At 46.0% G+C, this 23978-nt stretch overlaps 1 protein-coding gene across 27 annotated transcripts in view; it reads right to left on the reverse strand.

Moving 5' to 3' along the window:
* Positions 1-706: 706 nt before the first annotated feature.
* EPB41 (erythrocyte membrane protein band 4.1) overlaps positions 707-23978 on the reverse strand; it is a 50587-nt gene continuing 27315 nt past the window's right edge. For 12 of the 27 annotated variants that reach the window (XM_032202255.1, XM_032202248.1, XM_032202246.1 and 9 more), the window contains 5 exons: positions 8858-8986; positions 6917-7018; positions 6341-6421; positions 4993-5100; positions 707-4199 (listed from right to left, as the gene is read on the reverse strand). In XM_032202255.1, coding sequence (XP_032058146.1) covers positions 5002-5100; positions 6341-6421; positions 6917-7018; positions 8858-8986 — 411 coding nt within the window. In that variant the 3' untranslated portion in view covers positions 707-4199; positions 4993-5001. The other 15 variants (XM_032202257.1, XM_032202249.1, XM_032202254.1 and 12 more) reach the window with 7 other exon arrangements.

Raw genomic sequence — 23978 nt, forward strand, 5'->3', positions numbered from 1 at the left:
AGATAGGCCCCAAAAAATCATTATTAGCCACTTTCCCTGCTCTGGTTCCATCACATTTGCTCTGGGTTTGGCAGCGGTCGCTTAGCAGAAGCTGTCACCTGCGCTCACCCCGAGCTCCACGGGCGGTTTTGATATTAAACGGTGATGCTTTAGTGAAAGAGGTGATCCTTGATGACAACAGGCTCCGTTACAACCATTGTGCCCCAGCACGTGCCTGGCTGGGAGCTGCTCCAGCCGCTGGGAGCAGCCGCGGTGGGCACGGAGCGCGGGAGAGCTCTAGCGGCTGCGGCGCACAGCAGCGGGACGGCACCGGCCTGAGCCTGGGGGGCAAGGGGCTGGAAAAGCAAATTGCCCCAGCTCTGGGCTGGGAACAGATTGCTGGACAAAGGGAGGAGGAAGAAGAAGGCTTCGGAGGCAGGGAGACGGTTTTGTTTGAAAATTTATTGAAAAATGCAATACAAGAAGCAATACTGAACACTTACGTCTGTCTAAATGCTACGGCCACTTTCCCTTTGATTTACTGTGAAAGTCCAAAATAACAGCTCCCATCGCTATTAATCTATAAAGATTTGCCAATTTTAAAAGTCCCTATTTTTATAAAGAAGAATGTAAACAGCTAGCCTAGACAATTCACAATTGCCTTAAAAAAACTTTACAAAGCTCCTTCATATTCTCAACTAAATCTTTTTTTTTTTTTTTTTTTTTTTTTACAAGTTTAATCTCTAAGGTCGGGGCACTACCACCTCTTAAGGTAATTGTACAATTAGGAAATCAGCAAACCACAGTTTATTAAAACCAGAAATCAGTCGGTCCTGTGATAACACCACTGCTGTTCAGAGCTTGCTGTGCGGCAGCCGGCGCTGCCCTTCCAGTTTAATGGATGCGACCAGGTCACGAGCTCCTCGCCTTCCTTTCTATAAAAACATTCATTCATATATAAATAGCTTCCATATAATGTATATTATACAATCAAGACAGTCTCCGGGTGAATTTGTAGAGTGGGAAGAGCTGGGAACGTTCATAAAAATAGACCTTACCGGGTTGTTTTGTCCCTGGGACTAACGCAGCGCGCCAGGAGCCAAGTTCTTAAAAGCGCGGTGTAGGAGGAGGGGGTGCCTGGGGGCAGCCTGCTCTGGGGGGCTGCAGCTGCAGGGAGCTTTTCTCTTCTGCCCAGGCTGTGACTGCTCCATCCAGCTGGGCTGGGGTGGCTGTGGGAGAGGGTACCCCTGCCATGGGGTCAGATCCGGGGAAAATGTCAGGGAAATGTCAGCTGATGCCCAATGAGCATGGCTAAAGGCTGCTCCAGCGAGCGCACTCGCCCCAAGGAGGACCCCGGGGCCAACTGGTTTGGAACAGGCGAAAAAAGCAGGAACTTAAAAGGGGGGAGTGTGAGTGCGAGCAACATGGAAACAGCCACCCAAAATCCAAGAAAAAAAATAGAAAAAAAGGGTTATTCTATTCTATGCCCACTTAAAAAAAGGGGCATGTGCAGCCACGGTAAGCACACGTTCCTGCAGCCCTTTGGGTAAGGAGCTGCCGCTGGTGGCAGTGGGTTTTGCAGCCTAGAAAGCTCCCATTCAGGGTGCTTTGCTCTGGTCAGGGCTCAGGACCCCCAGCTGAACACCAAGGGCCAAGCATCAGCCGTGCCCCACGTCCCCCTAAATGCTTGTGCCTGCCAAGTGCCTTTAAGTGCTACGGACAAACTTAATTCACCCCTGGCTTTGTCTGGGAGAGCTCAGAAATCCTCTTAATGGCTGCTCTGCCCTTTACTGCCCATTTACCCATCAGTGAGCGGCTACGGGGTGAGAAGGAAGGAGCGAGTGGCAAAAAATAAAATAAAATCCTAGAAAATGGGCATCACCAGACAGCTGCTCAGTGCGAAGGGTGTTTAAGGCAAGAGTTACCCAACTACGCCCAGGACAGAGCAGAGACACTGACCTAGTAAAGGGTCTGTGGTGCAGGAAAGGAAGCAGAGGGCTGTGCAGGCATGAAGAGGAAGACGTGATCTCCGCACTGCAGCTGTGGAGCACTGGGCTCCCTAATTCCTGCTGCTTGGGGTGCTCGCAGCGAGGAGAAGGTGCCTGCATGCAGAGGCAAAGCAGTGCAGGAGGGCACCGAGCCCCCCGCGCAGCCACCAGGATGGGAAGGCTGCAGACCCAGGGGCACCCGAGACCAGCAAGGTTCAAGGAAAGCAAGAATCCAGCAGCTCCAGTGTTTTCAGCATGGGCTCCAGTCAATACTGACAGCTTAATTAAAATTGCACCTGAACCTGAGAAGCTACACTCAGCCACAGTGTAGTTCGAAGGCTGTTTTTTTGGCTAAACAGCAAGTCCTTGCAGCCTGAGCTAAATCCAGTGACTTCTGAAAGAAATTATTCAAATTTAAAATAGCAGAGAGCTTTTTTTATTGCCATTTTCTTCCCGTCCTCGACTGAGGAGCAGCAGCGAAGCACTCCACGCCCTCAGCTACCAATGTGCCACACTACATAAAAAAATAAAATAATCACAACCTCAAAGTCTTCACAAGTGTCTGGGCAGACTTTACAATTTTTTTCCTTTTTTCTTTTCCTTTTTAAGTGCTGGAAGGAGAAACCAGGGCATGCCCACGAAGCTCAGGAAGCAGCAGCGAGCGCTCAGCCCCGGAGCGGTGGAGGGAAGTGCACCCAGCCCGAGGGGCAGGCGGGGAGAAGCGGTGAGTTTTGGGGTCATCGCCACCTGGCTGGTGACAGCCCCTGCAGGACACTCCAGCAGTGACTGCAGGAAGAGGCCATAATGTGGATTTGTGTGGTTCAGATGGCTGGAGTGTCAACTAAACAAGCACTATGCACTTTATTTTTCTTTTTTTTTTTTAAAAAAAAGACATTTTGTATGCGGTCTGTAAGCTAAGCCCAAAGATGCAGATGCCAGCCCTGGTATTTCATTCCAGCAAGGCGGTCACAAATCCAAACGAAGTACAGACCCTTAAACCAAGAGGGGGTGTCAGCACTTCCCACGTGTGCTGGATTGGCTTTATCACAACCAGCAACACCTGACACCTCCCAGTTGCTTGTTCAGCCTCTCCACATACAGCTTGCAGGCCTAGGGAAGGATTGTCTAAAGGATTTTAAATTAAATGGTAGTAGGATATAACACCTTGCCCTGATATATGGGTAATGTGTTTAGCTTTAAATAAGCACTGGCAAAGGGGAGAAAAAAAAAAACACCCAACCCATGACTTACACACAAAAAAACACATTTAAAAATCAACAAAATTAACACCAACAAGTGAAAAACTATGACACTGAAAAAACTCAGTTACTGTGAATGCCGCATAAGCCTACCTTAATAGCATTCAGAGTCCAAACACCTTAAACACACACTTCTAAGGGCTTTTTAATATAATGGCATCTAGAAAACACAAACAGGCAGAGATGCACAGGAGGAAGGTGAGGTGCCTATCACAGTCCCCTTAAAGCTCTAGAATTCACAGTATAAGATACTCGAAGCAACTTCCAGTATTCCTTAAATCTAGCCAACTATTAATCTGTGTGCATACGCTACACCACACAACCCTACTGCGTTCAAACATCGGGGTCCGAAACCCAAAGGTAAGGAAACTCAAAGTGAAGGTAGAAGCTCTGGGTGCCCCCGTATCCTGGCTGGAGTCTCAAACTCCCTAGAGCTAAAAATCAAGAGGCAAGTGGAAATGCTGCACAAACTCAAGTCTGACCTTTTAAACTGACTCTTCTGGCAGAAGGACCCATTGCTTTATGAACACGAGCACAGATTCTGCGCTCGGGCTATGTGTTGGTGTGGCTTATCTCCATTATACCTGACAAGGCTGAGGGAATAAGACTTAAAAACAAAAGGAACACAAAACCAACCCTTTGAGCCCTGCAGTTCATGTTTGGGCCTGTATCTGAAGAGGCTATGCGTGAGAGGGAATGCAAAATTGAAAACCTGTAAAAAATATTCAGTACAGTTAGAAATATGGCATACTGTTTGTCACAATATATATATAAAAAAGAACTATATCCAAGAGGATCCAGTGGATTCTGGAAAATCACAAGTAAAATGTCAAAGCGCAACTCCTAATAAATGATATGAATGTTCAGTCTCTGAGTGTAAAGTCTTGTAAATCCGAGGTCTTTGTGCTCCAGGTAGTTTTTCTGTAGTTTTGCTGGGTTTCTTTTTCCTGGTGTTGTCTGGAAGGAACGCTTCCTAGGAAGAGAAACACAGTAAGTTACAGCTTCTAGCAACCAACTCTCTGTGAAAGAGCTGAACACACTTCCCTGAAGCCATCGGAGAGCTGAGAATAAAAGATGGGCTACTGCCAGTGGCACAGAGGCCAGGCTCAGCGCCTTTCCCCAAAGGGCCAATGTTGAGAGCTGCAGCTCCAGGAGCCCTTAGAAAACCCCTGTCATTTTTGTTAGAGTTTGTAGAGAGTTAAAAGGTGAAACCACAGTGCCCGTTAAATGACTTGCTCTTTCCTCTCACCTAACTTGTTCCCGTTCCACTTCCCAAGCCTGTGAGCAGCAGCTTTGTCTGCACAAGGGCACCAACACCACGGGCACACAGATGGAGCTGGAGTCCCCAGACTCTTTCCCCAAACCACCAAGCTGCAAAGTGACCTTCAGAGCACGTCAGGAGCAGCAGGATGGGGTGGCCCCACTGCCCGGAGCTGACACGGGCAGGGGTCTCTGTGACAGTCAGGGTGCTCCTGAGGTATTGGAGGTGGCCGGTGAGATCCAGCAGCCTCATCACACACGTAGCTTCTTTTAGACCTTTTTTTTTTGGCTGACTTCCACTGCAGGATTAGTCTGCATTTGTGACTGCTACATCAGCCTTAAATGATTTAGTAGGAACAGTCTGAGCAGGAGCCATCAGTGAACAATAATAATTTTAGGTAAATTTTGACCACATTGAGCCAAACAGCACTTGCACTGAGCTCCAGCTACCTGCCCCAAGGAGAAAACAGCACCTGCCCTTTCTTTGTGCATTGTCCCCTACTTACACAGCCTTGCTACTCCTCTGCAATCTCGGTCTCCTGGTGCACGACCACTTTGGTCACCGACATGTCCGGGTGCTGCTCCTTCGCTGCTTTTATGGCCTGCGCTAGCACCTGCAAGAGGCAAGAGACCACACGTCAGAGAGGTGCCAGAGCCCGCACGCCAGCGAGGGTGCTCGAGCTCACGAGACGCTTTCTAACTCCAGGGAGAGAAAAAGAAAAGCAAAACCACTTCAGCTGCACAGTTTGGAAGGAAACGTGGCTTTCTGCTTAAGCAGGCTGCAAATACTTAATTCCTCCTAGGAGTAAAGGCACGGCAGGAATAAATGCTGTGCATTGCGCTGAGCTGAGAATTAACAGGTCCTGAAGACTCCTGGTCCCAGTGAGAACACAAGGCAAGGAGGAAACTGCTGCAATCATTGGGTAATTTTGGATCCACACACATCGACACTATGGGAATTAAAGCCTGGCCATGAACTTCAAGCAGAGCAAGCGTGCCATCGGGCTGTGCTGGGGAGTCCTGGCACGCAGCGGGCAATGTGCCACCGCAGCACGAGCTGGGTCCTGCGGAGAGGACAACTTGCAGTGGCACTGGGTTATTTGTGAAAGGCAGGATGGTTTTCTAAGAATACATCACATCTCTCAGCTGCCCCATCCTAGAAGATAGATGGGAGCAATTAAGCCAACTGTTTATTCTTCCAGCAAGTGTGACTAGCACATTGAGGCTGTTCTCAGACATCTTCTGTCAGAATTAATTAACTAGTTCTTGTCGTACAAATATTTTCCAGGCCCATGATACTTGCAACTAAAATTAAATTCAAAGTATAATTCTCTGATGACAAAATCATCACTTCCAACACATGCTAGAGGCCAGTGAGGCTGACTCATCACAAAGGCTTTCATATAAAGCCTGCGAGATTTAATGCAGGCATCTCCTACCCAGTGCTAAGCACGGGTGGTGCTGAGGGCTATGCAGTGACGTCTGGCACTACACTGCAGCAATCCTGCTTCAAAGTTCTTAGAAAATGTATGCAGATAATCCAGATGTCAAGGAAAACCTTTATTTCACATTCTTGCAGATATTTTTAAATCGCATTTTTCCAAAACAACTCTTGTATTAAAAAATTGTGCCAATACCAGCTTCGGAGCAGAATTAACCTTTGCTGGTCCAGCTATGAAACTGCGTGCAGTCAAAAAGGAATTTATTATTGAAATCAGTTTTGAAGCTTTATTTCTACTCCAGAAAAATGTCCCTAGCTTGTTTTCTGTTAAAAGTTATCTTCAGAAAGGCAGTCTGGCTGTCTGGTTTGTGCCAACTCTGAAAAGCTCTTTTGGAATGCGTCCAAGCTCCTACCTGGTCGTGGTCTACATCTGCATCTCCTGTGATGACAATCCTCTTTTCAATCCGCGTCTCTGAAATGCCACCTTTTACAGTCTAGCACAGAGGAAATACTACTGTTAGTCGAGAAGTGAACAGGAATACAAGCGCACTGGGGCTGCCTGTCTAAAGATGGTATCCAAAAATAGCATTACCAAATACTGCTGGCATACCACAGTATCAGCATCACGGAGGAAAACTGCCACCACTCATAAAGAAAAGCTGTCAGGTATTCAATGATCTCCTCTTGTAACTGAGCCGGTGAGGAGCTTTGACTCAGTACATTTCTCTCCTGCTGTCCCAAGGGATGGCTAGAGCCATGTCCAGACCTGACTCCACTTAACACATAGCCTACAGTCTTAATGCATCAGAGGCAGTTCTGGGATCCTTGGGCTTTGTTATAGATATTAATCTCTTTTTTTATTTTTTTAAAGGAACCGGAGCTTAAACTTTTTTTTTCCTATTACTCAACCCTATGCTCTGTCATGTTGTTGTTTTACTTTATTGTTTTATTTTTGTCGTCACTGTTTTATCGCGTTCCCTGGCTGTTACCTTAGTGATCTGCGTGGTGGTGGTGCTGCTGGTGGTTTCTGAGGTGATGGTTTGGGCAGTGAGCAGGATGCCAGGGTCTAAATCTCCATTGCCACCATCCGTCTGTGGGAGACAAAAGAAGAGCCCGTCAGCCTCCATAGGCAGCGTGGACAGAAACAAGGCTTCACGTCAACAGAGCAGGGTGCAACCTGAGGATAAAAACTCATCTCAAAAGCAGACTGCAGGATTTATGAGATGAAAGGACCCGATCTGCAGTTGGCTGCACTGCTCTCAGCTGCACAGGACCCCTCTTGGTTCTCTGGAGACTCAGCCTCTTGGACCCACCAGCAGTGGTGCAGGAGGAGCTACTTCCCACTGGGCTGTACTTCCAAGCAACATTTGATTTGGAAGGAATTTTTTTTCCCCTACCCTTTTTCCTTCCTGCCACCACCTTGTACATCACTTACTTCAAGCTCTGCAGAAGCACTGACTTAAGCTACTGCCGAACTACACACTATTGGTTTTGCAGCTGGTTACTTGGTTCCCAGTTTGCACAACTTGACTTCTCAAGGTCTGCCTAAAAATCCCAAAGTCCTCTTTGCTAATCTGCCCTGGCTCTGCTGTCCTTGTCTCCCTAGGAGGGAAGGAACAATATCCATGAGCAGCCGGTACCTGGAGTTACCACAAGGTGGGACCATTGTCCACAGGCCAGGAGAAAACTAATGGCACACCACAGCCCATGCACGGCTGACTTCTCCCAGCCCTGGAAATTCCCTTTTAGTTGTCTTTTCCCTGGAGTAACAGCAGTAACCAGAACAAAGCTCCTCTACCCTTCTTTTCACCTGCTGAGAAATCAGGCAACATGCTGCTGTCCCACACAGATGCCCAAAAGCTTGCTGTGCTCCTGGGCTTGGGGACAATTGACACCACATGAACATCTGAGCTACACAGAAGCATAAAGAGTATCTCCAAGTACCAACGTCTTTTTTCTTTTAAACCATTAAGAGCACAATTTTGGAGATGCTTCTCTAAGCACCCAGCGAGAGCTAGACCCTTCCACAGGGCCAGCTGCTATGTCCAATGCACACCATAGGCAGCAGAAGTGTTGGTGCTCAGCCTTGTTCTATTCCTCGGTGCCCTGAGAGTATTCTGCCCTCCTCAGGAATCCCAAATCATACACAAGTGGGCCACGGGGTATCCAAACCTGAACCTAATCACCATGCCCTACAGTCACTACACACCAGCACCATGGGCTGCTTTGAACAACCACAGTTCGGACAAAACCAAGCTAACAAAGAATCCAAATTCTCAATACACAAATAAAATCTATTTTATACTGAAGATTAAAATTGACCTTAGCAGTGAAACCATACCTGCATATGCCGGTATTGCTCCACTAGCATTTCCAGTTTCCAGTCACTGCAGACATACCCACTCCGATTATGGCTTTCTGCAATATTTTTGTTTTTCAACACCTGTTTCAGTGCTGAAGCCTCAGGGACAATCTTCAAACATTTTCAAACTCATTTATAAACAAAGTTCTGAAGAGGCATAAACAGCAAGGAGAGCTGGGGAAAACAAGCCAAACCATCTCTTGCAGAAAAAAGGCCAACTCAGGCCAGCTCTGCAGAGCCTAATCCACATCCCAAAGCGACCAGTGGCTGCAGATAAATTCTGTTTGCAAACACACACCTCGAAAAAGTAATTACAGCTCTTGAAAAGCTAATTACACATCCTGGAAAAGTAATTACTCTCCAGGGATAATAAAAACACTGCCACACTAAAAACATCAGATGCACCTGCAAATACTGTCCACGGGATTCGTTCACCTCTGTGCTGCACCTCGGACGTTCAGAGAAAGGCAGGTGGTAACAGACGGGGCTCCTGCCTCACCCAAAGGGTTCAGATACATTTGGATGAGTTTAATTAAGCCCCTGGAAAATTAATCCAAACACACCTTACCTGTGCAGCTTCGTAGGTGATGGTCTTAGTCTCCGTGTGAACGATGGGGACTTCTTTTGTTGGAATTTCGCTTTTGACAGCATTGGACACGTCGGAGATGGTGACTGTCTGTGTCTTCACTAGGGGCGGCTATGGAACAGGTTAAAAACAGCTCAGTGAACACCCAGGAAGCGTTCCCACAGAACTGTGTGGCTGCCAAATGTTCTGACACTGATCTGATAAAAGCACTGCGGGAACCCACGTCAGCCCGGAGTCTTTATTTCTAAGCCTCTGGTACGACACACTTCCAAAGTCAAAGATCACGTGTGAGGATTAAACAGACAGAAATCCTCTGGACCCTCCCAAATGCCGCGGTCTCAAGGCAGCCCAACAAAGGCATTAAGGCTTTAAGCCGTGTGTCACAATACCGTGAGGAAACTGTCTCCACTGATCATTAACTTTCTAATTACTAGAAGCCCATTGCCAGCTGCCAGTAAGAGATGACCCTCGTTTACTGGTATATTAAGATTATCACAAACCCTGGACAAATGAAGACTTGCTCACAGCTGAGAAGCTTTATCCTGGCTACAAGGGAAACCCTTACTAAAAACCCTCATCACTTCCTAGGTCTTTAACTTTTATTAAATCAATGTCAGACAAAACAGAAAGGTGACATCTCGGAAGAGAAACGGGGTGGGGGGGAGAGAAATCAGTTGTTCCACCACCTGATAATCATCCAAAGGAAGACAGAGTTAGTTCAGACCCACGGTGCTTTCCCAGATCACTCCAGCTCTGCTCACCGGCCCCAGCCTGACAGATGCCACCGTGATTGTTAGCGGGGTGAACGGACACCTCTATCGAACGTAAGCGACTGACCGTCAGCAACACTGAAGCAGGCAAAAATATCTCCCACGGTGGGGAGCAGAAAGGGACGTCAAAGCCCACGGTTGCGATGTGAAAGCGCACTTGACAGCGCTTCAAATTTGCTCTGCTGCACTACGGCTCAGCCTTGCAGTGCAGCAGGAGACAGCAAAATCCTTAAGGAGCTAAAATTACACGCCCCTGGAGCCTAAACGATTCCCTTTTGGGGGATGTGCCGGGACACTTTCATCGAAGAAAGGCAAACGGCGTTGCGCCGAGGCAAGCCTTGTATTTAATGCAAAAATAAATTGAGAGGGGCTCATGTGCAGTGACTGCGGGAGGTTAACCGGATAATTAGCTCCAAGAAAGAGGCCAAGTAAGCGAAACTCCTCTTTGTGGGTGCGTGGCATCTGCTTGCTGCAGTGTTTGTTTGGGGTCCCAGCCCAAAGCCAAACAGGGAGGTTTGGGAGAGAGCAGGCGTCGGGGCTCACTACCTGGAAGCAGCGAATGACCGCCGGCAGCCCGTTATTAACGCTCGAGTCGGGCCGCTCGCCATTTAGCTTTCTAAGCGGCTCTCCCACAAAATTGTCTTCGCCATCCTCTGCCACCTCCTCTCTTCCCCAGGGCTGCGGCGAAGGGGCAGCAGGGACTGCTGCAGGCTCCAGCTCAGGCAGCTCTGAGTCAGCCGCCTGCTTTTCCACGGCTGCACAAAGCCCCTCGGCGCAGCTCGGGTCCTCCTGGCCCTCAGGGAGGCTGGGGGCAGCCTCCTCCTTCTCCTTCTCCTTCTCCGCCTCCTCCTCCTCCTCCTCGTCCTTCTCCTCCTCGCTGCTTATGGAGGAAGCGCCAAAGTCACGGCTCGGAGAAGGCTCTGAGGCGGGTGGCATTTGGGTCTCACTAAAAGCTACCAACTGCTTTGGGCCCTCCCATTCAAAGCCAGTGTTAACACTTTTCCTCTCTGGCACTGCAGCCACATCCTCTCTGGAGAGAAAGTCACTCATATTCTAAAAAGAAACGAATACACAAAAAGGCCAGAGAGAGAGAGAGAAAGAGAGAGTTAGGGAGAACAGAAGGTCATGAAGCATCAAGACAAAACATCGGTCTCTTATAATACATCACATCTCCAGTAATGCATGCAACAGCAGCGGGTCTTGAACATTTCAGAGCTTGACAGCCTTTGTGACACACGATGTATCCGGTGGATTTACTGCCACAGCCCTCCTGGTGCATTAGTAACCCATGGTCTGAAGGTTTAAGGAATTAACATTAAAACGACACTCTACACCTAAATGAAGAACCATCACTTCACAGTTTTTGCCCAGTTTGGAAGCAGGAATAATTTCAGTGTAGCAAGCAGGGGCCTTTGTGCACATCCAAAATTCACAGGTGCAACAAAACTCACCAGCTACACTGAAACCATACACCAATGCTGCTTTCAACTCTTTGAAATATTTCGTGTTGTGTTTTAATTTGCACATGGAGAGCAAGAGAATAAACCCAGAATTATTGTGCACGACCAATCTGCAGAGCCTGTGCTTTGCTGTCTTCCTGTCACCTGGGAACACACCTCTGAGCACCCTGTTTGCTGCTGCAGTCTCTAGGATAACACAACCATGCCTGCAAAAAGTCGTAATGGCAAAATTATTGCAAGAATTGGTATTGAAATCAACTGATTCTGTTACCAAGAGGGTCCTGAGCTGGTGATGCAGCCTGGTCAGCTGAAAGAAATGGTACTGCTTCTTCTAGACAAGCCAGCTCCACGAACCTGCACAGCTTAGCACAAAAGTTTTCAGCTGAGGAATAAAGAATTGGGGCTTGAAACTGGAAAGCCAGACGTTGACAGTGATGTGTGCTGACCCCATCACCACCAAGCGTGCAGTTCTCAGCTGCACTTAACCAGTTATTTGGGGCTACTGAAATATTTGTGACATACTTTATCGCAAAGCAGTTGGTGCAGGGAAACCTTTGCCATAGCTAAACCTCCTGAAGGTACACCACAATTGGTATTTGTGATGGTGCACGGTTGAGAAGATTGGTAATAAAGCAACCCAGCCTTCTGAGAAGCAAGCAAGCATGTCTATAGCACCTGAGGTATTTTAGAAGAGTGCCAAACCCGAGGGTTTAGCTAAGGCTGGTGCTATGCTGCCTTCCATTCAGCTCCTTAGCAAGTTCTCAACTAGGTCTTTGCACATCTCTGGGAGCCCTCTAGCCAGAAGGGAAGCAACAGTGACAAAAGAGAAGAGAAGGGTTAAAACATGAACAAGACAAAAAGCTTTAGCAAAAATCAGCTGTTTGCCCAAGTGATGAGTACTTAATACACACTAATTCTCAGAGAGAAGCAGCATTTTTGGCACAAGCTGTGAATGATGGCTCCAATCCTGCCATACCCTAGAAATTGTGTTTCTCTCCTTATTGGCATGGAAAGCTGCCTTTAAGGCAGGGCAGAATAGCAGTTATCGACACGTGCTATTTTAGACATACCAAAACTGCTGCCTCATCCAGCGTCAGGCAACAAGGAGGAAAGAACCCAGAAGGACGCCACTTCAATCAGTGCTAATTACTGCTTCTTATCAATAATTGACAGCCTCATGGATGATTTCTGGGAACTTTGTATAAAAACAGCCACATATCTGTACGTCCAAAAACAGTGATTAAATTTTCATTAAAGTATGGCAATTCTGTCATCGTCAACTTTTATCCTAATTCTGTGATGGTATTAAGATGAACAAAAACTGTTGCATCATTTTCTATTACAAAGATTCTCTGGGCAACCAAAAAAAAAGTAATGTGCACTTAAAATACAGGATCTGAAGCCTGTGGGTTATTTGGTACAATGCATCTTCTGTACACCAGAAGCTTTCACCCTGACTGTCCTCATCTAGTGACACAGTTCAATAGTATTTTAGGAATTGTAACTGCTTTATGTAGGAACAAACAGATGCTTTTTTTAGTAACATTTCAAGAAAGGACTCCTCCAACATTCCTCCAGGAACTTTTCCGTGCCCAGCTTCTGTTTGTTCTGTTCTTTAACGTTCCTTATGTCAGGTTCTTTATGTTATGATAGATTACCTGTAAGATTTCTGTCCTTTAGGATTTCCAGCCTCTTGGCCTCTGTTAAGTTCCTGGGCTATTGCTTAGGAAAATGCATTTAATAGGAGTGAAGTTACAGCAATTAGCACTGTGATGATCAGATCAGACTACACACATATGGGAGTGCTATTTCTGAATGAAAACCACTTCCATATGTTCTCCTCCATAAGGTACACACAGATCCTACCCTCATTTTGCCTGACACAAGATACTATACTGCAATGTTTCCCAGAACAGAGAACGAACTGAGGTTATGAAGTTCGAATTCCCATGACTTAACCATGCTTTAAAACCTGGATTCATGTGCTGTCAATGTCTCTGACAATGTGCCTGATGTCTCCTAATTCTGTATGTCACAGCTTGCAAAGTAAGCAGGGCATCTTGAGAAGATATATTACGTCTTCTGCAGTTTAATGGCAAATAAATGCCTTAGGAACAAGATTTCCTTACATACCAGCTAGGGCACTACTTCGGCCAAGAGGCAGAACGAAATCCACAGTTAAAACAAAGCAGATTAAGCAGCTATAAAAACACGGGGCTGTTTAAGAGACAAACATTTGCATACAATAAAAACAACCTCCCAACTCCCTTTCATACACAGAAAGTAATTTGCATTTGAGAAGCATCTTGCATAGTAAAAGCACGGAGGAGCAGAAAAGCTTGAATGAAGCCTGTGGTGTGGATATACTGCTCTTCGATAGAGCACAGTGCAGCAATAAACATGCAGACTATAAAGACAGAAGGAAATCCTGATAAGATCAACTGACCAGAAGCACTTTTTTCTTGCCTTCCTATGCCACCATTAAGAAGACAAACTAATTAAAAGCTATTTCTTTCCACATGTAATTATCTATTTATACACACTTTTTCTTTTCCCCTTTATTTTTTTTTAATACAACTATGTTTGTACCTATATTTCAAAATGCAGCTTACACGTAGGCTAAAAACGATCATTGCACACCAAAAGCAAACCACCAACCCAGCTCTCCAGGAATTTCAACATCTGTAACAAATTCTGATCTTATCAAGATTTTTTTTTTCAATTTGCAAATGCAAAAGCATTCCTACTTTCAAGGCTCAGAGTTCCAAGTTCTACTTGAGACCCATGAAACCTGGGAGTACCTGGGCTGCAAACTACTCATTTCCAGAGAAACAAAACCAAACCAGGTACACCTAAATCAAACACGAAGCAGACTACTTGCATAAGCCATACGCAGTGTAAAGAAAATACAGGACAGGATGCAGTGCCCCAGAAGAAAAAAAAAATCAACCAAACACGAATGCAACTAAAACTTTACCCTGCTAAATACAAATCTTGGTGCACCCGATGTTGGCAAATACTGAGCACACAGCTTATTTAAAGTTGTAGTGTAAAAAGTGGCACACGGTAACTCAGACTGGGGATAAATTAATAACAGGCTTTGATACCAGATACTGAAAGGATTATTTTTGAAGTATTTTTGCATAAAGTTATGGTTGCCTGTATTTTTTTAATTATATATTTTTTTATTATTATTATTTTTTTTTTAGAGAACCTGCTATTTCGGATGGGGATATAACCACACGAACCAGCTGCCCTGACCACGCTCCTCGCACTGCCAAGGACAATTTCCATTTCCTTGCTCTGCATCTTTCCTCTCCCAGCAGAACTCCTGCAGGACTGCTGCTGCAGCCCGTGCTAGCATGCTGCTCTGCTGCCCTTCTCCCTGCAACACTTCGATTATCCTCAGCCCCAAAGAGATTCCTGTCTCACTGGAAACTTAAGGATCGCCAAAATGAAGTCAACCTGTCAATTACCAAAGACAAGTAATAAAAATTATTAAAAATATTAAATGGCAATGCGTGCTAACTCCATACAACAACCACATCCAATGCTATAAATCCTAATTAGCATTTTCCATTGCCTTCTTCTTCAGCAGGGCGTTGCAGCAGCTAACGCTGGTGCATGTTATTAGGTTATCCCCAAACAAGTATGCACAGAAGCTAACAGGCTCACTGTGACGTCTACAGATGCACGAGTAGATGAAGTTGCTTTTGCAGCAAGCCACACTCACCAGTAAGAAATCCCAGATCAAATGATGAACGCTCAATCTCACAGCTGTCAAAGTACTTGAGTAAAAAGTATTATAAAGCACAAAACAAGATATCCTTATTTTACAGTACCTGCTACGTCTTAGAGAATTTCTTTGCCTTAAACATAGAAGTAAAAAAGTTTAGAAGCCATTCAACAAAAGCTTGGCATTTGAAAATGACTGCCATTACCCACGGATTTGCATTTTTGGGCAGGTTTTTCGATTGCCATTGATCTGATTGCAACGTCCTGACCAGCCCGGTCAGACAGCAGAAAGAGAAAAGAGAATTTAACTGAAGTTAAAGGTAAGGCTAGAAAATACAGATCATGCTTTAAGCTTAATGAAAGGGTTATATTGCTGTCACGAACAAGAATCCCAAGAAATTACATGACACAGCAGCCCCTTCCAGTGCACTGCATCAACTACTTTGCAAGATGAAACAACCTCCAGATTGATGCTTAAGTTTCCACAATCCAGCTGCTGAAGAAGACACTTCCAAAAGCACTTCCCTCTTCCCTCCACCCTTCCCATCCCTCCAGGTGCCAGCCCCCCTCACACAGAGCCGTGTTTTGCTTGGCTCAAATTCCCTCAGCAGAGAAAAAGCTGCGGGTGGCATTCCAAACGCTGCCTCGGATTTGGTTTAGCTGCAGCAATGGAAAACAGAGTGAGGACACTGTCAGGGCTTATAACCGACACCACTTCTGTACTGCTGCATTTTGCCTGCCTCGTTTGGCAACGTTTGGGCTCTGCTCTGATGCAGGCTCATCGGGAGGGCACAGCAGAGCTGGTGCTGCTCCGGCACGGCCAGGCTTGCTTCTCCATGACTGCTCAGAGCAAGAGAGAGTAAGCTGAACAGTTCAGCCAAAAGTAAATAATCTCACAGAAGAAAAGTTGGGAGTTAAAATTTAAAATGTCTCTCTCTATGGCCTCTAGCCATGGTCACAACCTGGGCAGCTCCAACCAGCTCCAATTCATGTGAGACTTGCATTGTGCCACCGAGCAGAAAGGCAGGGGTTCATTAGGAATGCGGTTTCTTCACTCACAAAACCAGAAGGGAGCATTTTTCTCCTCAAATTAATACAATGCCACAGGGAAAGGCTCTCAAAGCTGCAGGGCACCATGTGCAGCACAGGGAATTCACAGTGGCACAGCGGCACAGGACGATCCTCACCGAACAGCAGCGCATGAAACCCCTCGGCGTTACTGCAGCTACTGGCAAAGGAGCAGCACAGAAACACAGGACCTGCGACACTGCTGCTCTCCAAAGACTTTCTGCAAACTATTTTACCTACCAGTCAGCCTCAAGAGTGAGAAGTTAGCATTGCATTATTTATCAGAGGGCTGGACCTTTTGGCTCCTCTGCAAACAAAGCTCTTAACCGAGACAGATTTAATCCTGAATCAAATTATCCTGGCCTCTTTCTGAGCCTGCACGCTCCTCTGCACATCAGGATGAAGCTCGCACAGCTGTGTCCAGCTGCAAGCCAGGTGCTGGCTCTCAGACCCCACCTGAATCCCACCACATGGGGCAGCTGCTAACAGCTCAGGGTCTGATGGTGCCTGGCTTGAGAAAGCAATACGAGAGTTAGTCCAAGTCACAGCACAGGTCATAAGCCTTTTTTGTTAATAAGCAGTGGAAAGAAGAATCTGATTTGCAATAACATTTATTAATGATAAATGTACATATTTACAAAGAAAAATCTGAGAAAAAATACAAAGCCAAAAAAGTGTTCCAAAAGAGAGCATTGTCGTTAAAAAAGAAAGTATTTTTAGTCCCCACAAACTGATCCAACACAACCATGTACCACTGCTAGAAGGTCACAAGGTGGCACAAACCAAGGCTCCTAGGACAGCCTTCACCCACAGCCTGCAGGCCTTCCCTCCAGCTTTACAAACCAAGAGATGCAAGCAGGGACACCAGGAAAACACCACGGGCAGGGTCTCCCACATCACCAGCACTAGAGAGCATAGACCAAAACGCTTTGAAATCAATCGCTAACTGTTCCTTGGGATAAGCTTTTCTGGGAAGCATCCTACCTCAGTCGGTTACGTCAGAACAGGTGTGATCAACTCATGACCACAAAAGAAGAAGAAAACCCAGTGAAACAGTGGGATAATCTCAGAGTGACAAATTCCCACCGCTGACAAAAGAGGCTTCACCTAAAACCTTCCTGAGGAGCCCCGAGGTGCAGACAGGGCAAGGCCAGTCCTGCAAACGAGGAATGCCAAGGAAACCTCTCCTTATTTCAGGGCTAGACACAAATATTGAATTCCTCCTCTTTAGAGCCATCCCCAGTTACTGCACAGACTGTATGGAAGGAGAACTGGTCTTATGCTCAACTCCGAATCCTAACACAACCTTCCTGTAGAGACTCAGTTCATCTTTGATCAACCCACTGGGTTGAAAAGCAAAGCAGCACACGACAGGAGATGCAGACAATACCAGCTGTCTACCCTATTCTCTCTGTTATCTTCTAACAATGGAAAAGAAAAGGTGGATTTTGTTTTACAGTACTGCATGCCTCTTCGATATCACCAGCGAACATCCTATACAGAGCCCACTACCTAATGCAGCCTCAGAGCTGAAGCCAAGTTTGAAGCCATCGGTCAGGCTCAGGTGCACTTGCTGCTTCTAAATATTCACCGTTTCTCAAAGCATGAAAGCCTAAGAAACCATTCTGCATTTTATCTGGAGATCAGAAAAGTTGCTGTCAGGACAAGAAGATTCGGAATAGAAAGTAAGCACAGAGCCAACCACAGGCTGTGCGATGGAAAAAGCTGAAGGGACTGAACCTCGGCTGGTCCCTTACTCCAGCTGCTGGCTGGAATCCAGGTGGAAGCACCAAAGTGTCCCTGCAGCAGAGCAGTCAGACTGCAAAGCACTGGGGAAGTCTAATTAACAGCAAACCGCTGGCAGTCTTCTAGTGGTTAAGCCACTGGCATGGCAGAGTCACCGAGATGTCATTTCTGCAGCAGGTCACACTGAAGGATCAGGATTTCCCTTGAAGATCTGGATGAAGTTACATGCTGCAGACATTTTCAGCTTCCCTTTGGAAGAAATGACCGAGTTGTGCAACAGGGCAGAACTGCAGCACGCACAACCAGGGGTTTTTAATCCTACCTCCACAAGCACTGCATGGTGCTGTTTTGCAGCCTGCATTGCAGCCTGTTTGTTCCTGAGGAAGAAGGGAGCAAAGTACACGTTAGTTCCTTTAGGAAAACCTGAGACCTCTGCCCTTGAACTAAGCCAGATCGTGTCAAGTCTCCCCTGCACAACACCGAGCAACCTGAGTGGACGTCAGGAAAAAACAGGGAAATTGGGAATCAACCAGCACAGCACAAACGTGCCCAAGATACCTAACGCACAAAAACGAGACCCTAGGAAGGTTGCCACGGGCAAGATGACATTTCTGTTCCTGATAAGCTACAGTCTTTCCCTGCCATTAAAGATCATATCCACCTGAATGAATATAGATAACTGGCCTCTACACTGCCATAGAAATATAAAGAGTTTGTTCAGTTTCTTTATACTCTTCAGTGATAACTGCTCTATAAATTCCAAAAATGTTCCTGAGCATTCTCAGAATGTGAAGTTTAATTTTTTTTTTTTGCTGATAACCAGCCTTATCTCAAAATTAAAAAAGGGAAAAGTGAGAGAGAGACCATGTTAATTAATTAAATAATTGTGTTGCAGTGACCAACAGAGCGCATCTCTCATCACTCTGTGATAAGATTATCTTGAGCAATGCTTATGTTCAAACATTGCTCTGGGCAAAGATTTTAGACTTCAGGTCCTTTGGAAATGGTAGAGAGCTGCAGAAACCAGGGCTTTGCAAAAGCCACTGTTATGGCTTCAAGGAATTTGTCATTGGTTGGTGCGCAGTAACCCAGAGTGCTCAATGCAGCAATCCTCAAACAGCACCGTGACAGCTAACCTGAGCAATGGCTTTTTAAAAGGTTCATGTTTAAGCTGTTCTTCTCCCTGAAATATAGACAGAAAAAGGAAAGAGAAGGAGCTGAACATCCCCTGTCCCTTCCCTCCCCACGTCGTGCTGTGGAGGACAAATTGTCCCTGCTTTTCGTTATGTCTGCTCCAATTTTTGAAGGGTAAACTTTTTGGAAAGCTTCTTCCATCCTGCATCTTCTGCATTGCATGTGGCACCTCAGCATCCTTCTTTAGCTTTCCTACCTCTCCTCTCCAAGGCCCGCTTTCTCAAGATAATGTTCCTGAATCTCATCCACGGGCATCCCGAGCAGTGCTGGAACCCTGCTGGAACCGAGCAGCCACGGCTGCTGCACAGGCAGGAGGCAGGCAGCTCTCCATCCAGCTGCACCACACCTGTAGCCATACAGCACTGAACAACCCATTTCCTTCTGCTATTTCTACTGCTGAAAGAGGAAGACTGTGTATCAAAGGCAGTGTATTAAAAAGGGAAGAATACTTTCCGAGGAAAATCAGCATTCAGAGAAAACAAAGTCCTAAAGGCACAAACTGGTGAACTCATCGGAGCACGTTACGAGATCTGGGGACAGAGTGGTCGGATCAGAAAGATTCCTGGGAGATCAAAACGAAGGGTTCCACTTGCAACCTAAATTTCTGAGACAGAGTTTAGAGAGCCTCAGCCTACACACTGAGAGTAAGAGACAGCTCAAATAGTCCGTGATATGCTAGGATCCTTCCGACCAGGCAGCACATGCCAAGTTACGCACAAACCTTAATTGCCTTGCGTCTTTTTCCTGTAAGCGTATTTGCTAGCTTCCTAAAGTACACTGTTCACACAGATACAGACCTATAAAGGGTTATAAATACACATATTTATATATATTCACACTTTTTAGTCCCTGTAATAGAGTTCTACTCCTTTCTCTTCTATGCTGTTGGAGCAGCTGCCAACACTGCTGGCACTGGTGGCTGTTCTCAGAAGTAACTGCTTCTACACCACTACTCTAGAGAAAGCAACAGAAAGCACATTACTACTGGAAGGAGAAGCGGTTGGCTCAGCTCAGTCCCATAATTGCTATATACAGAAAAGAAACCCCTTAGACACAAAGTCCCATCTGCCCTCCAGCTCGCAAACCTCTTGTGCTCAGCCTGGCAGAGCAACTCCTCTCGCATCTTTCGCAGCTCGATCGCATTCACTATCAAGTTAACTTGGATAAACAAGAGCATTTTCCAGACATTTACATTTGTAGGCAATAAACAACAAGCGGCATGCAACGGTTTTGTTAAGGAAGTCAAAACAATTGATGGCTTTAACGTTAGAACCGTGTCCTGAGCACAATTGTCTTTTTACACGCTGGGGTGAACCGAACAGTGGGAAAGTCAACATGCTAACAAGGCGACGTGTAACAGGTTATTCCATTCCTGTGACCTAAGCAAACATGCTTCAGTTAGCTCACAACAAGTTAAAAAACACATCTGAAGTGCACCAAGACCACCAGGTTCAGAAAAAATGATTAATCTATGTTTACAATAAGTAGTTCCTGCTAATGGATTTTCTCCTACAACGCGATGGATTTTCTTTGAAATGAGAACTCGGGTGCGAGAGGGAAGCTGATGCTTTGCAGAAGGCTTCCCACTGGGAAAATCAAAAAGTTGCCTGTCCCTAAGTTAACACTAATAGCAGCACTGACAATCAACACTTTTTATTTAAATGCCAATCTGTTTCCTAGAAAAGGAGTGGTTATGGATTAGATTCAGCACATTGCTGTGAAGCCTCTTCAGGCTTTTGGATCACTATCAAATGCTCCTCTGCTTGTGAACAGCTTACGTTCAAAGCAACGAGCTTAAAAGAAGTCTTCAGCAATTGCTACATTAAGTCGAGAAGGGCTGCAGAGGCAAACACCCCCTGCCATGGATTTATGTTCTCAGTCTGCCCTCTTACAGCTGAAGCCTCTGGAATTGGGGACACGATTTAGAGAATTCGTTTTTGTGCGCAGAGCTCTAGGAAATGTCAAAATAGATCTGGGAATCCATTACCACTCCTGCCAGGCCCCGGATCACAGCTACACAATAAAGACAGAGGGATTAACGCTAGCGTTGCAGGACGTCCCTCCCCGGGACAGCAAACCACGGAGATCAAAGACCAGGACAAGGAAGATGCAGCAGAGGCTACGGCCAAGAGATTCAGGAGCTTTGGTCTTGAGGTTTCAGTGTGACCCTGTTCCCACTCAGAGAAAGAGCAGCCACCAAATAGTCAGTGCTATCACCACAAGAAAAGACATCATAAAGGGAATACGCGGAGAAGGAAAAATACTAGAGTACAGCTGACACTTTTTGAGGGATTTCTGCTCTTCAGGAATTGGAATAGAAACCTTTGGAAGAGTTTCTTCACTTGCTTGCCGGGGAAAGGCTGTCTCAGTAGGTATCTCCTGCTTTTTTAGTTTGTCTTCATCCTGTACTAACAGAGGACGTTCCTGTGTCTGCTTTCGTGGTAGGAGATCAAGAAAGACAGAGAGAGATGAACAAAAATGACAGATGGAAAGTGCCCAACGTGACACTTGGAGGTGTGCAAAGTTTTCGGACAGTCTTCCTGTCAACGTGCTAATCGACTGCTCTTAAAAGCAGAGTTTTTATTTATTTATTTATTATTATTTAGAGCTCGAATCACCCTGCCACCCGAGCTGCAAAATATGGTTCTCTTACAGGGCTCATGGATCCCTGCATCACGATCCACGTGTGTTTTGCAACTGCCCTCCAAGAAAAGCGCATGGTTGAAGCCTACTGAAGGGTGTTTGGAATTGCAATGGTTCGGCAGAAAGGGAGCTTTGTGGCATCACCAAGAGAAATGGTGTAGTACAAAACGTGGTCTCTGACAACTTCCTATTCTACAGTGCCCTTAAAAAATAGCTTTTGTTAAATAACATTTAGACTTCAGTGCAGGTACAAAATTATCTTTTGAAAGTTCTGACAAGAGTATCAAAATTTCAATTTTTGAAAATTCTACTGGAACAAGTGAAAAACTTTTACATCTTAGAAATCCCGAGCGTGGAACAGGCAGGCTGCCAGCACGAGTGCTCCAAAGCTCTGAAATCTCGCTCTGCGTTTTAGCACTTTTGTTTCTGGAGCCTCGAGAATGTGAAAACCCAGAATGAATAAATCATCACACGGGATCATGCAAGGGCTCTAGCACTTTCGCTGGAGAAAGACAAGATTGTGGGAAGTGTTGCTGCGACCTGTCCAAGTGGCTCTCCAGCCCTTCAGGTCCGCAGCTGTGGTCAAACCCAAGTGCACCTAAGAAAGAAAGAACTTGGCTCTAAGCTCTCTCAGCTGAGCTAGCCTCCTCTGATCAGTGCGGTATTTTGGGACTGGTTCTTTGCACACCCCTAAGTGCTGAGTATCAGGGAGAAAGTAGCTGGGAGACTGGGCAGCAAAAGAAAATATAAAATGCAAGAGTAACATGATCATTAAAACAAAAACGGAAAGAAAGACAACATAAAAAGAACAGGGTACAGTTAATCTTTCATAATTGCTTTTCTCTCCGAATATACGGTTACATCTTTCATGCAGCTTTTTTCCAACCAGCCATGCACCAAAGGAAGCAAATTGAAAGCTGCAAAAGCTGCAGCAGTGCAAAAAGTCCTCTCAAGTGTTAGGCTGTGAGTTATGAAACTACTCCATGTAGCCAAAAGAAAAATGTTATCCAGCAGCTGCTCTCGAGTTTTTGCTCGGTGCCATTGCAATAGCAAAAATCTGGTTCAGCAGCACATATCCGAACAGCAGCTTTACCTCAAGCCCACCAACCTGTCTCTCAGAAGATAGGACAGTGACTTTCTTGACCTGGACACACAAAGCGTGTAAGATTCAGTTGTCTTGCAGTAAAACATACGGGAACAGCAGAAAAGCAGCCCCTGGCAGAACACCCCTTCACCACCACAGCAGGGTTGTGATACCACCATGAGCAGCAGAAATAGGATTGCTTTGCATTATTCACCAGCCCTAAACATCATACACTGATGTGCAGGTCACGTAAAAATTCCTTCCCGGTAGGTGTCATCTCAAAGATGCATTTCTGGAAGTTCACGGCATAATGTGTCCACCTCCATCGCAGAGATGAGGCTGCTTCAAAGGAGCATATTAAGAGGCAGAGTGAATTTCCAGAAATGCAAATCAAGGGCTGACCCCAATCTTCATGTCACTGTGGTGCACTGCAGCCTTCCCAGCCCACATCAATCCAGTATTGTGCACAGCAGCCCCCTAAGACCCCACATGCCATCACCATGCAAGGATTTCTCCTGAATAACCAAGAATTTCTTTCTCAAACTGCAGCTGCTGAGCTTGAGAGCCCCTGCTCTGTTCCACCTGCACTCCATAAAACACTTGGTACAGCAGGCAGAGCTCTGTGTCGCTCTGCTGTGCCCTGCTTTGCCAATTCCTGCAGAAATTGCACTAAAAGACAGCAACCAAAGGGTGAAGTTCATCCAGGTGCTATACAGGCTAATTCCAAGGATGACAACAAGTTAATTTGGCGGGTGTGGGAGGGAAATTGTTTTGATAACAGGAAAAAAATCCCTACAATTTTCATGGCCTTTATGCTTTGAGGAGTCTGTTGTAAACTTGGCTACTAAAGCCCCTCATATCCATCCTGATAACCCTCCATCCTCTGCAAGATTATTTCTGTTTAACAAACGCCACCCTTGCAGTGGGATGAAGAGCACCTGGAAGCTTATCTGCAGAGCTGTGGGCAGGAAGGGGAGAAGCTAGGGTTAAAGCAGGAGAGATTCTGCGACTGCCTTTGCTGCAGTCAGGATTCAATTTTTCAGTTTTAATGAAAATCTCATTCATTATTTAAGGGACTGATTACCACTTTCACTCACAAGCTTCAAATCTGAGCCAGGAAGCGCCAGTATTAATATAAAGAGAGAAGCTGCCTATTATCAAAGAAGAAACAAGCTGGCAGACATCTCTGCTGCTCCATCTCCATTTCTTTGAAAAGTCTGGTTTTTTTTGGAGGAAATTAGTGAGGGGACTGTGAATGTATGTGGCTACTGACGTACAGGCAGTGCTTCTGCAAGGAGAAAGCCTTCCATCAGGTAGGAACAGCCCTGCTCTCATCGCAGCACACCTCACACCTGTGTGCACTCGCAGATCCCAGTGCAAGACTAAACCCAGTGACTGGATTA

This window comes from Aythya fuligula, chromosome 23 (genome assembly GCF_009819795.1).
Source record: "Aythya fuligula isolate bAytFul2 chromosome 23, bAytFul2.pri, whole genome shotgun sequence".
Taxonomy (NCBI): Eukaryota; Metazoa; Chordata; class Aves; order Anseriformes; family Anatidae; genus Aythya; species Aythya fuligula.